The sequence below is a fragment of the Ursus arctos genome, unplaced genomic scaffold (genome assembly GCF_023065955.2).
Source record: "Ursus arctos isolate Adak ecotype North America unplaced genomic scaffold, UrsArc2.0 scaffold_23, whole genome shotgun sequence".
NCBI classification, from domain to species: domain Eukaryota; kingdom Metazoa; phylum Chordata; class Mammalia; order Carnivora; family Ursidae; genus Ursus; species Ursus arctos.
In genome coordinates, this window is record NW_026622908.1 from 47,120,028 (window position 1) to 47,133,662 (window position 13,635).

At 58.0% G+C, this 13,635-nt stretch overlaps 1 protein-coding gene across 8 annotated transcripts in view; it reads right to left on the minus strand.

Annotated features, from left to right (window-relative positions):
• Window positions 1-13,210, minus strand: part of LSP1 (lymphocyte specific protein 1) — a 39,517-nt gene extending 26,307 nt beyond the window's left edge. For 2 of the 8 annotated variants that reach the window (XM_048216534.2, XM_026482906.4), the window contains exon 1: window positions 13,106-13,209. In XM_048216534.2, the coding sequence (XP_048072491.2) occupies window positions 13,106-13,173 (68 nt within the window). In that variant the 5' untranslated portion in view covers window positions 13,174-13,209. Of the gene's footprint in view, window positions 1-611; window positions 1,020-13,105 lie in introns of those variants that run through there. The other 6 variants (XM_026482908.4, XM_044378354.3, XM_044378355.3 and 3 more) reach the window with 6 other exon arrangements.
• Window positions 13,211-13,635: the final 425 nt, after the last annotated feature.

Sequence of the window (13,635 nt, forward strand, 5' to 3'; positions counted from 1 at the left end):
GGAAGGGTAGAGGAGGAGGAAGGGCATTGCAGGCGGCTCAGAGTAAAGTGACGAGCAGCCCGCGGTATGGAGTGCTGGCTCTGGGTCCACCTCCGGCCCTTTGGTTCTGCTCTCTCTCTCCTCCTCTTTGAGGTCGGTGACACCGTGCCACTACTTTACAAAGGAGGAAACTGAGGCCCAGGCACTCACCAAGGCCCTGTGGCACCTCCCACGCAGGGCTGGTGCGCTAGGGGGGGTTGGTGAGTGTGGTCGCACATTCCAGCTTCATCATCTGTAAAGCAAGGGTGACAGGGTGGTCCCCAGGGGCCAGCGGGAGCACAGGCGAGGCCTTGGAAGCGCACCGAGGATACCCTTTTCGCACTGGGAGCAGCAGGCCGGGCCAGAGGCCCCAGGGCTGGGGGAAGGTGTCTGGAAAGAGCGCGGTCCTGCCAAGGCCAAGCGGGCGTGCAGGTGAGGAAGAGCCCGCACAGCCGCGGCCGAGAGGAGGAAGCAGCCGTGTGCACACACCCGGTGCACGTGCGCAGCCCTCACCCCGCCCTGGGTGCCCGGGCTCCTAGCCCAGCTGCCCAGCCATGCCCACCCTGCCCCAGCCTGGGCCGGGGGGCACCTACCTCACCAGCTTGTCCAGGCCCCGTTTGCTGGAAGTCCTCCTCAGGAGGGACGAGCTGCTCATGCTGCTGGCGGCCGCCCCGCGGGCCGGCGACCTGGCCTGACCCCAGCCCTGGGGACGCTGCTGCTCCTTCTTCAAAGGCCGCCGGCCTCTGTCTGCTGCCCTCCCCCGCTCCTCCTCCTGCCACTTGGATCCCTCGCCCCCCCTCCTCTCTCCTTTCTTTCTCCCGTCCCCTCCTTCCCTCCCTTGTCCCTGTCCCTCAATCCGAGCTGTCTCGCTGTCTGGCTGGCCGTCTGGGCTCTCTGGCCCTGACACCCCGTCCCTGTCTGCTCGCCCTGTCTCCTTGTCTGTGGCCTGTGTCTGTCCGCCCTGGGCCCTCTGGCCCTGGGGGTCTCCTGGACCAGCTCCCCGCTAGCTGCCCCCAGGCGTCTGGGTGCCCGTCTGTCTGTCCCTGTCTGTGCGGCCTCACGGACTCTGTGGGTCTCTCCTTCAGGACGTTAAGCAGCTGCTTCCCTTTTGTTCCCCCCAGCCCCCTTCTCCCCCCTCGGCCTCCTCCCCCTCCCCCTCCTTCCGAGACTAGTAAAAATGTCAGAGAGAAAACCCTCCAGCCCAGCAGCCCTGGGGCTCAGCAGGACCTCAGCGGCCTGGGATGGGCATGGTCTCCCCTCGGCCACCTTGGCGGCCACTCCAGCCACACTCTGCTCTCCTCCAGCTCATCCTCACCACTCGTGGGGCAACCAGCCCCCCCAACTGCCTCTCCATCCCTCCGTGCCTCTCCCCTCGCCCTGGGCCTGGCCTGGCCAACCCTCTGGCCCTCCTCTTGTGCTCATCTCTTGGGTCAAGCCCCCCTGCCCTGCCCCTCTCCCCTGCCCTGCCCCCTCCCGGCCTGGGCCCTCTGCTCCTTCCCCGCCAGCCCCCAGCCCTCCCTGCTCCCACACTCAGACCCTGTCTCCTCTCCTCTCCCTCTGTGTCTCTCTCTGCCCCTATCTCTGTTCCCCTCCCTCCCCCTCCCTCCCCCTCCCTTCCTCTCCCCTCCCTTCCTCTTCTCCCTCTCTCCCCTCCCTCCCTCCCCCTCCCTCCCTCCCCTCCCTCCTGGTTCTCCAGTTTTCCCCTTGTTTATGCCCAGCTCTCTGCTCCACTTATCACCTCGAGGGGGAATCCTCTCTGCTCCCCAAATGGGGAGGCTACTGCCCTCCCCAGCACCCACCGCATGCCCTGGAAGGTCAGAGCAGGGAGACCCCGAGGCAGAGACAAACACGGCCCGCCCCGCTTGGTAGCAGAGAGCACGCTCCCAGGGTGGCCGGTGGGCACAAGGTCAGAGCGGTGCCCTGGCCGGCGGGCCCCCTGCCCCCCGTGCTCTGGCCAAGGCCTGGGGAGGTGCAGCCCAGCCCACTGTTCCTCTGGTTGGGCTTAGTCGCCGTGACTCACTTGAGAACGCTCGCGGGCGAGTGACCGGACAAGGCGGGTACTGGACTGATGTCCGCGGGGCGTCACCGAGCCCAGCTCAGTGCCCAGCGGTCACATCTAGCAGCTTGCCTGGCTCGCCAAGCCTCACGGCCACTGCACCCAGGGCCCACATGGGGAAACCGAGGCTCAGACTGGTATCCGAGATTGCAGAGCTGGGGCCAGCAGAGCCAGAACCACGAGCCAGTGTACTGCCTGCCTGCCCCTGCTGCCCTCCGTTCTCGCAGTGCCGAGGAACAGTCCCTCTCACTTCTCCAGCTAGCCTGGCCTCGGGCTGGGCCAGGGGGCCAGGGCCGAGAGCACCTGGGGGATGCGAGTCTGCACAAGGGTGCGGCTAAGATCAGACCGGCGAGGGGTGCACATGTGAGCAAGTTACTGTGAAGGCCCTGTGTGTCAGAGTGGCAGCCACACAGCCCATTGTTCTGGTCTGCGGTGACTCAGGTGGTGGCTGGCAGGTGCAGACCTCGCGGGTGTCATAAAGTCTGGCTCTGATTTGTCCCCCCCCCACCACCACCAACACCAGGCTGGGTCCTGTGGCCAGCCCTGGAAGGGAGCTCACAGCTCTCCCCTCCCACAATGCCGGGGGAGCCAGAGAATGTGGGGTGTGCCCCAGAAGCAGCTGTGCCCACCATCCATCCCCAGCATCCAGCCAGAGCTGCAGATGCCTCAAGATTCTAGAGGAACATGAAGGAGGGAAAGGGGAGCAGGGTTGGTCCTCGGGTTGATCCAGATTGCCCAGGGGACGTGAGCCTGTGCCTCATTTCCACCTCAACCTACACATCTCCCCCTTGCCTTCTGCTCTTGGTTCTGGAATCCCAGTCACAGAGAGCCAGGAAGGAAATGTGCCAAGACATATTTTGGTTCAAAAGAAGGAAAAATACTCCCATGGGGAGAAGGCTGCCTTGGAATGGCAGGAGTTCTTTGTCACTAAGAACTTAAAATACGATTACTTGATTATCTATCAGAAATGCTGATGGATGGGAGGTGGCAAGAATAGATCTTTAATGCAGTGGCCAACATCCATAGTTACTAGGGCATGTCCTAATAGGAACGATAGGGCAGAGTATTTGACATCAACTCTACTGTTATTTGTCCATGCATTTATCCATTCAACCATCCACCACTCATCTGTCATTCATCCATTCTACCATTGATCACCCATCCATCCACCCATCCATTTTCCATCTATCATCCACCCATTCATCCATCCATCTACCCATCCATCCACCTACCTACCCGTCCATCCACCCATTAATCACCCATCCATCCATCATCCATCTATCATCCATCCATCCATCCATTCACTCATTCACACATCCACCATGTATCCATCCATCCATCCGTTCACTCACCCATCCATCCATCATCCATCTCTCATCCACCTGTCCATCCATCCATCCATCTGTCCACCCACCATCCATCCATTCACCCATTCATTATCTCTCCATCCATCCACATCCATCCATCCACCCATTAACCACCCATCCATCCATCATCCATCCATCATCCATCCAACCATCTATCTACCCATTAACCACCCATCCATCCATCATCCATCCACCCATCTATCCACCCATTCACCCATCCATCCACCCACCAATTAGCCACCCATCCACCCATTAACCACCCATCCATCCATCAACCATCATCCATTCATCCATCCATCCACCCATCTATCCACTGATCCATCCATCCATTCACCCATTCATCATCTATTGAACCATCCATTCATCCATCCATCCACATCCACCCATCCACCCATTCACACGTCCATCCACCCACCCATCAATGACCCATCCATCCATCACCCATCTATCATCTATCCAACCATCCATCCATCCATCCATTCATTCAATGATTCATCATCTATCCTTGACCTATCATCTATCCTTCACCTATCCATCATCCATCCACATCCGTCCATTCATCCATCCATCCACCCATTAACCACCCATCCATCCATCAACCATCTATCATCCATTCATCTATCCCTCCACCCATCTATCAGCCCATCTATCCATCCATTCACCCATTCATCATTCATCCATCCATCCATCCATCCATCCATCCATCCATCCATCCATATCCATCCATCCACCCATTCACCCATCCATCCAGCCACCCAATAACCACCCATCCATCCATCATCCCTCGATCATCCATCTATACATCCACCCATCCACCCATTCACCCATACATCCAAACTTCCACCCATTCACCCATCCACCCATCCATCTATCCACCCATCTATCCACTCATCCATCCATCTGTCCACCCACCATCCATCCATCTACCCATTCACCCATCCAAATATTCACCCATCCATCCACCCATTAACCACCCATCCATCCATCATCCATCTATCCTCCATCTATCCATTCATCCACCCATCCGCCCACCCATCCATCCACCCACCCATCCATCATCCATCCATCCATCCATCTATCCATCCATCCACCCATCCATTCACCCATCCATCCACCCACCCTTCCACCCATCCACCCATCCATCCATCCATCCATTCATCCATCCATCGTCTTTATATAGTTTTCTGTCTTTCCATGCATCATTATCAATCCATCAACTTCTAAGGATATCTATCCATTCAATTATCCGTATAAACACAATATATCCTTCCATTGATCCATTCAAGCATTTATCTATATATATATATATATATCTGTGTCTATTCATCTCTCTTTACATTTCTTTATTGAGCAAGCATCCATTCATCTATCCATCCACACACTCATCCATCCCTCCATTCATCCCTCTGCCCCCAACACCCACCCATCCAACCATTTATCTAAATGTCATAATACATATAAAACACTTCAAAGAAATACTCAGCTAGCCATCCATCCACTTGGAATGTAATAGCCACTCAATATATGTTAATTACTATTATGTATATCCTCAACCATCAGTTTGAATATCTATTTGACCAGCTACCCAACTGGTGAGCTGTCTGTTCATTCTTTAATACATCCTTTGATCTCTCCAAATATTTTCTCTTCTTACTTTCATTCATCTCTCCAAACATTTTACTATTGATCAATTTCATTTATACACCCATTCATGTATATATCTGTCCAATATGTTCACCCATATTCCCATCTAGTAAGCCATGCATATGTACATAAGTAAGTACATGTTTATATCTCCATATACGTATTTGCCCATTACTTTGCCCATTAAGCCATCCAAGTGAGTTAAAACTTAAAATAGTTGCTGCAACCTGGTAAACATTCCATAAAGGCTACTCTTTTCATCCGTACATCCAGTCATCCATGTCTCATCCAACCAACCATTGATTTATTCATAACTCCATTTATCCTCAGCTATTTGTTCATCTATCCATATATTTTCCCACAAACTTATTAAACACTTACTGTATCCACTTTTTAGGTACTGGGGATTTGGCATTAACAAAGCCCATGTTCTCACAAGGCTGACATTTTAGCTGGAGCAACAACAACAAAAATAAACAGTAAGTATATACTGTAATATATCAAACGGTGGTAAATGCTATAGAAAATAAAATTCAGGGTGGGAGGATATGGAGTCTTGGAGGAAATTGATATTTTATATATTATAGTCAAAGAAAACCTCCGAGGAAGGAATGATCTTTTCCTTATTTGAAAAGAGACTTGAGAAAGATTAGAGATGGCTACATACATTGGTGGGAAAAAGTGTTCTAGAAAGAAAACAGTGAGTGCAAATTTCCTTACTTAGGCGCTTTGGTTCATCAGTCTATCTCTTTGATAGTTTATCCAGCATCAACCATATGTCTATTCATGCACTATCTATCTTTCCATTCATCTATCACTTCCTATATTTCCCAATCTGTCCATCTAAAAATCAAGCCATTATCCATATCTATCCATATGTCTTGATAACCTTCTATTAGTCTATCCAATCATTTATCTGTCAGCATTCCATTCATTAGCCCATCAACCTGCCCATACTTCCATTCCATGTGTCCATTCACCAGTCCATACATACATACATACTCATCCATCCATACATCCACCATCCATCCACACACCCATCCATCCACACATCTATCCATCTACACACCCACCCATTCATCCATCATCCATCCATCTTTCCAACCATCCATCCAACCACACATCCATCCATCCACACACCTACCCATCCATCAATAATCTATCCATTCATCCACCCATCGGCCCACCCACCCATTCATCCATCTCTACCCATCCATCCACACATCCATCCATCTATTCATCATCCATCTATCCATTCATCCACCCATCTACCCATCCACCCATTTATCTATCTCTCCATCCATCACTCATCCATCCACTCATCCATCCATCCATCCATCATCCATCCATCATCCATCCATCTGGCTGTTCCTGTTTCCTACATTTCTTCATTCACTTTTCTTTCATTCATACTTTTCTCCATCATTAAGTCTTTTAGTTTCCTTTTAAGTCTTTAGTCTTTCCTTTCTTCATGGTTTGTAAGCTTGTCGCTCAAGAAGATAAAAGAGAAGACCCTCATGGCCCAGTAGGCTGAGCATTACAGCAGAACCTAAATAGGGGCTGGAGAAGTAGGAATCTGTCCTCTTGTTCAAACATTCTCAACACATACACCCACACATGCATGCACGCATGCACTCACAGAGTGGTATTCCAATGAAATGTGCAACAGGCAGTGGGTCCCAGGTGAGGGTGGGGAGAAGGGGTAAAGGGGTGACCTCCATGGCTCCTGGGTGACCCTGGATAGAGAAATGTTCTGACTTACAGAGAAGGCAGCCTCCAAATGTCCTGAGCCCTTATCTGTCTCATGTGGGTCAGCCCAGCGAAGGGAGAGGGGCCAAGGTGGGGTGTGTGGGTGTCGTGAGGAAGCTGGGATTGGTTTGGGGATGGGACCAAGATGAAGACTGAAGGTTCCTTCCTAGGTTCCTCCAGAATCAACTGGCTAGATCCATCTGTCCTGAGTCCCATTTCTCTTTTGAGGGGAGGTAGCTGGGGGAGGAGGAGAAGAAGATAGCTTTGGGTTGCCTCAGAAGCAAAACCATCAAAATAGCCGGTTACGTTCAGGGAGGGGTACAGACACCTGTGGGAAGCAGTGAAGGAGCAGCATCTGAGATCCCTCCTGCCAGGCACAGAGCAGGGCAGTGACCCTTCCCCATCCTCCCACACAGCCCGTGTGCAGCTGAGGAAGCTGAGGCTCCTGGGGGGGGGGGAATGGGTGCAGAACCTGCCCCTCCCACCCCCCACTACTGTCACACCCCACACCCCTGCTGCCTTCTGCACATCCACACTGCTGCAGGCTCCAAGGCCCAAGTCTCTCCCACTCCTGCTCGGGGAAGGTGGGCGCTCCGTAGGGGATCATAGATGGGCTCTGGGTTCCCAGACAGCCCCTCCCTGCCAGCTGGTAGGACCAGATAGTGGTCTCTCCCCACCCCCCAACTCCCAACTTCCCAGCCTAGAGGCAGTTAGCAGATGGAATTTGGGCAGGACTGGCCTGGCCCCAGGAAAGGGCAAGGGGCTTTCTTCCCCACCTCTTGCCTTCCCCACCTGCCTTATCTGCCTGTGGCTGGCACCACAGGACTGTGCTGGCCAGCAGAGTTAGGAGGTCTGATTTCTTCAATTCCTTAATGTCCTGGCCACCCCATACCCCATACAGGCCCCCAGCCCCTCTCTCCAGCCTTGTGGGTGTGGGGCCGGGGCCGGGGCTGGGGGCCTGTGGCTGTGTACTCCCACCCACTAGGAGAGGTTTAAGAACTCCCTTTGCTGGTTGCCCTGGATCCCGAATCTCCAAGAAGGTATTAGAAGCTCCTAGAAAGACTTTGGTAGGCTGGGTCCTGGGAGAAATGCCTCTAGAAAGAATCAGCTTGTTCTGACAGTGCCGCATCCCATTTTTGCCTTTGGGGAGGTCTCTGGTCATGTATTCTTAGCTATGCCCTATTCTGGATGGGCCCCAGGAAGCACCACCCTCGCCCCGACGGGAACCTGCAGGTGCAGAGCCATCCGGCAGTGCTGCACGGGGTTAGCAAGCGCCTCCAAGGGGCAACCCAGACACCCTGGGTCCCCTGAGGTCTTGTCAGGTCCCCAGCATCCCAACCGTGAGCCCGCAGGGGGCACAGGCTCCCCAGAGAGGGTCCCTGTCAGGCAGCATCCATGCCTCCAGGCTAGGACCAGCCGGTGTCCCTCCAGGTTCCGGACAATATCTCTTGACAACACTCTCAGTCCTTTTAAGCCTTGGTTTCTCCCTGTGAAGTACCTCACTAGCCATGAAATGTTTGAAGAGCTTTATGGAGGTTGGCACATGGGAAACTAAGGCCTTAGGGGGCGAGGCTTACTGGTTCCAGAAAGAGGTGCTGGAGACACCTCTGGGACCCTGTGCCCGTTCTCCCCCGCCCCCCCCCCCGGGCACTGGGAACTCAGACCCCAGGAGAGCAGAGCCCAAGCTCTCGGCCAAGGCGCTGGAACTTTCATCTTCTGACCGAGGGCTCACCTGCTGCTCTGACACCCTCCCAGGGAAACTGAGGCAGGGTTAGGCCGGTGGGGTCCGCAGTGCCACCCCATCTGGGGCTGCCCCATTCTGCTTCCTGAGACCCTCTTGGCACTGCCCCCATGTGGCTCCAGGGTTGTTTTTATGAGAAGGCAGATGGGGGACCAGGGGAGGGGGCCAGGATGCAGGGGAGGATTTCCGGCTTCCTGAATCAGCAGGGCTGGGGGCCTGCAATGTCCCCAAGTATGGTATGGTGTCCTCTCCCTGTCCCCCACCTAGGGAAGGAATGTGACAGGGCCCAGATGGAAAGCAGGAGGAAGCCAGTGACCTCCGCCAACCCCGCAACAGGAGGAGGCATCCATCATCTGGGCTGAGCTCAGCCTCCCCCTCCCCAGGAAACTTCCAGGCTCCTGAGACCCCTGTCCTGGAGGGAGGAGGAAAGGAGGCCCATCTGGGCATCCCTAGGCCTGACCTGACCTAGCTCTGACTGCCATCCTCTGGTCCAGACCCTGGTCAGGGCTGGGGAAGGAGCCCCAGGGTGCCACCCCCAATTCACCCACCCTTCAGCTTGCCACCAAGGCAGATCATGGTCCCACCCGCCCTCCTTAGTGGCCTTTGGCGCTGCCTGCTGCTCCAGAGCCAAGCATCTTGGCTCTACCAAGGGGTATCCAGCCTCCCTGGGAGGGCAAGTGGGTGGAAGGGCCACCGGCGTGTCTGGCCACATGAGGGGATCTGACCTGTGGGGTCCTGACCCTCCGATGCCACAGGCCCCCTCCCACCCTGGCTCCATGAGCTGGACAGGAAGATGAAGTCCAGGGTATTCCTGGCCTCCAGGCCAGCTCAACCCTTTCCCGCAGCTGCGGCCACCTGTAGCTCAGAGGGCACCTGTGGCCTCTCTCTTGAAGACCCCGGAGCCCAGAGGTAAAGGCCAAAAGAGCCTGCAGGGACAGATAGTCCGGAAAGGGGCTCTGCCCAGGGTGGCCGTGAAGGTGGTGTCTGCCCTCTGCCTCCTCTTAGGTCGGCGCAGGGAGAAGTGAAGGAGGCAGCACTCCAGAATCACCTGGGACCAGGAGCTGGGACTTGCCCAAAGGGCAGTGGGGGTCAGAAGCCTAGGAGGTAGGGAGACAACTGTTCACCCAATTGCTGCCCCCATCAGGGTCGTCCAGGCAGCGCAGCAAGCCTCGGGCGTGGGGAGGTCAGAATAGGGCTCCCAGGCAGGACCAGGGTTCCCAGGACAGAACCAGGACTCCCAGGAGAGAACCAGGGTTCCCAGGAGAGAACCAGGGTTCCCAGAACAGAACCAGGGTTCCCAGGACAGAACCAGGGTTCCCAGAACAGAACCAGGGCTCCTGGCAGGACCAGGGCTCCCAGGACGGAACCAGGGCTCCTAGGACACAACCAGGGCTCCTGGGACAGAACCAGGGTTCCCAGAACAGAACCAGGGTTCCCGGAACAGAACCAGGGTTCCCAGGAGAGAACCAGGGTTCCCGGAACAGAAGCGTTCCCAGGACAGAACCAGGGTTCCCGGAACAGAGCCAGGGCTCCTGGGACAGAACCAGGGTTCCCAGAACAGAAGCGTTCCCAGGACAGAACCAGGGTTCCCAGAACAGAACCAGGGCTCCTGGCAAGACCAGGGCTCCCAGCTGGCCCCAACCACAGGCAATGGCAGACGTCAGGAACCTGGGGCCGTGGTCATGGAGGTGAGCCGGACGAGCATTGCAAAGCCGGAGAGGGGGCCGGACCGCCTGGTAGCGCTAGGAAGGAACCACGCAAAGCCAGCAATGATCTGGCACCTGTTGGAACTGGGAAGTGCTGGGAGTGCCAGACCTTGGAGGGGAAGTGAGGGCGGCGTGACTGGGGCAGGCCTGCTGTGGCTGCCCAGAGGCATGGAGTTTGCTGCCCCGTGGTGAACGGTTCCACACGTGGGGTCCAGTGGCTTCGTGGAGAAAGAGCGTGGTGGACAAAGGCCTGGAAACCACCAGGAAAGGGCACCTTGCCAAGCTGGGGAGTGGGCTGGGCTGTGGCAGGGGTGAGGCCTGTCTGCAGGGAGGGGTCAGCTCTTCTGCCATGTGGACACAGGAGGACCCAGTACAGCATGGCCCTGGGGAAGTTTGGGGTGCACACAGGGCCTCCAAGGGGTCGGGGTTCCAGGATTTGGACTTGTCAAACCGAAAGCCCTCTCTCCAGGCACCTGTAAGGAGGCCCCAGGCCTGTCTTCCTCAGGGTCCCGGGTCTCTCACTCCCCACAGGGCGGGGTACATGGCCATACCTCAGCCTCACCAGGGAGGCCCCGCAGAGCCACGCTAAAGCCCCGAGGTGCTGGCCAGCTCCGTGGGACCCCACAGCTGAGCAGCCAGAGCAAGGAGAGAGCACCTTGACCTGGACTACAGGTGAGACAGAGGAGGGGCCAACGCCCTGCCTGGGCTTGCTACTGGCATCAACCCAGTCCTGGGCCCCAGTGAGGTTCTGAGTGGGGGGTCCATCCTGGGGCATCCGAGGGGGGTGGCCCCGTCCTGGGGCATCTGAGTGGGGGTGTCCCCATCCTGGGACAGTCTGAGAGGAGGGTGGCCCCGTCCTGGAGCATCTGAGGAGGCAGTCTATTGCCCAGTTGGAGGGGTGCGGCCTGACCTGGCCGGGCAGGAGGAATGGTGTCCTGGTGCAGGCAGTGGGGGGCGGGGGGGGGCCTGGAGGCAGGTCTTGTCTGCAGTGCCCCAGCCCCAGCAGACCCTGCCCAGGCTTGGCCCTCCTGGGGGCTCCCGTGTGGGGGCTTCCCGGGCCACACATCCCTAGCCTGGGCGCCAGGACTTCTCATCACCCCGGACAGGAAAATCCCCAGTTCTCTTAGTCACCTTGTGAAATGAGAACCCTGCCTCACGCTGGGTCTCGGTTTCATTCTGACACCACCTTGGGGGGGATCCCAGTCTCTAGGGGCAGGGGGCGGCCAGCCCGTTCTCCCGCCGGAGCTCCTGCGGCACAGGTGCGGCCCCGCCTCCTGCCCGCCCAGGCCTCGTCCGGTCCCGGCTATCCTCCCTTTCCTCTGCTGAGGGACAGCTGGGAGGGGGGGCCAAGGATGGGGCCAAGGAGGGAGGCGGGGGTGCTGCGGCCAGGCTGCTCGAGCTGTGCCCTTCTATGGTCATGCGGGGGCCGGAGGAACATGGGGACAGCGCTGACGCGAGGAGCCATTTCTGAGCGGGACACAGCTGTTTGCCGGTCGCCTCAGGGTGGAAGGACACTGCCCCACCCCTGGCGACAGGGTCCCCTAGAGACCTTCGAGGGGCAGTGTGGCCCCCACAGCCCCAGCCTGGCACGTGCACCTTCTCCCTGACCGCTCTTTCCAGACGCTGCTCAGCCTCCCACCTCGGCCCAGTGCTGTGGTCCCCGAAGCCCCCGAACTAAGGCCCCCTGTAGGACGGTGCAAGGAGAAGGCGACCTCCCCCTCCCTCATGCAGGCACACGTGCGCACACACTCATGGCAGACATTTTGCTCATCTCCCTCATTATGAATAAAGGCATTGTCACAGGATCAGGTGTCCAGCCGCCAGCCTCCAGGAGAAGAGCAGGCATCAGAATCTACTTGGCAAGTCGGCCCTGGGGCTGCTGAGGCCTGGGTCTGGGGGCCTCGCCCAGCCCCACCCAGCAGCTGCTCTGGGGCCGGTGACCGTGGCCCTGGCGACGCCCTGGTCTCCGTGCTTGTGGCTCTGGGTGTCTCGCCGCCTCACCCTCTGGCCTGGGGCACCTGCTCCTTCCCTTCCACTCGACAGGGCAGCAGCCCCCACCCACGGTCCTCCTCCTGCGCCAGGGGCCTCCGTGCCCAATGGCTGTCCCTCCCTGGCCTGTCAGAACATGGGTCTGCCCCTGGAAGGCCCAGCATCCCCGAAGCCCTGACTCTCGTTTCTGCCGGTGTCTGTGCCCTGGACCCGTCAGTCCCCACAGCCCGGCTCAGCCCGGAGGCCTGCCCCCGACAGCCCTGCCCCTTTCTCCCCACGCGGGCTGGCACCCAGCAGCTCCGCGGGCTCTCTGCCCGGCTCTGGCTGTGGTGGTGCGGGGGATCTTTTTGCACATGTCCCCCTCATGTCCCATCTCCAACCTCAGAACGGGCACCAGCCAGCATCCTCGGCCTCCTCCATCACCGCGAGGCCAGGGGGCAGCCCGGGGGTGGGGGCTCAGCCTGGCCTCACGCACAGGCCTTGAGGCCACACAGCCCCTCTAGGTCAGTGCTGGCCCAGGCCCCTCCCCGCCGCCACCCCCACCCCCACCCCCACCTTCTGCCCTCCAAGCTCTGGCCCGCCCGTCCCAGGCCCCTCTACTCCCAGGCTGTCTGGGCCGCGTCTGAATCCCTGCATCAGGTGTCCACCTCGCCCCCCGAAGCCCAGCTAGCGAGGCGTCCACGCGCCGAGGGGTGAGACGGGGTCCCAGGAAAGCGCCCTGCCGCCCGGTGCTGCCCCAAGGCCCCCATGGCACTGTCCACCCCCAGGTTAAGCACCGCCGCCCCCCACCCCCGTGTAAGTGCAGAGACCCGTGCGCGCTCGAACACGCCCTTACCCGGCATCTTTGTCCGCCAGCAGCCCTTCCTGCTCCTCGGAGCTGGGGGCGCTGGGAGCCTCCGCCATGGGGCTGGCTTGGGCCGCTCCAGGCCGTGCGTCTGTGCTGTGGCTCTGGGTGCTTCCTCAGACGGCTGGCCCCAGAGCCCCCACCCCCAGCCAGGTTTCACTTCCCCCTTCCGCTGCAGGTTGAGGTTTGAAACATATTGGGGCTGGGGTTGGGGTGTTGTTTTTGAATCTGTTGATGCAAGAGGAGAGAAAAAACCAGCCATCAGGAAGTGTTAAGCAAGTTGCAAGGGCAGGGGTGACAGAGAGGGGCCCTGGGAAGGTGGCGGTGGGTGTGGGGGCTGGGACAGCGTCCGCACGCCTGCCCAGGAGCCCCCCCATGCTCCTCGTGAATCCCCCGCAGTCCTGGCCTCGAAGTCTCTTTGTTCTTGGCTGGCCCTCCGCGAGCACCCCGGGCCTCCAGGTGAAGCATCCTGGCCTCTCTAGGTGGAACCCTCCTGGCTGCTCGCAGAGCGGAGCACGGGT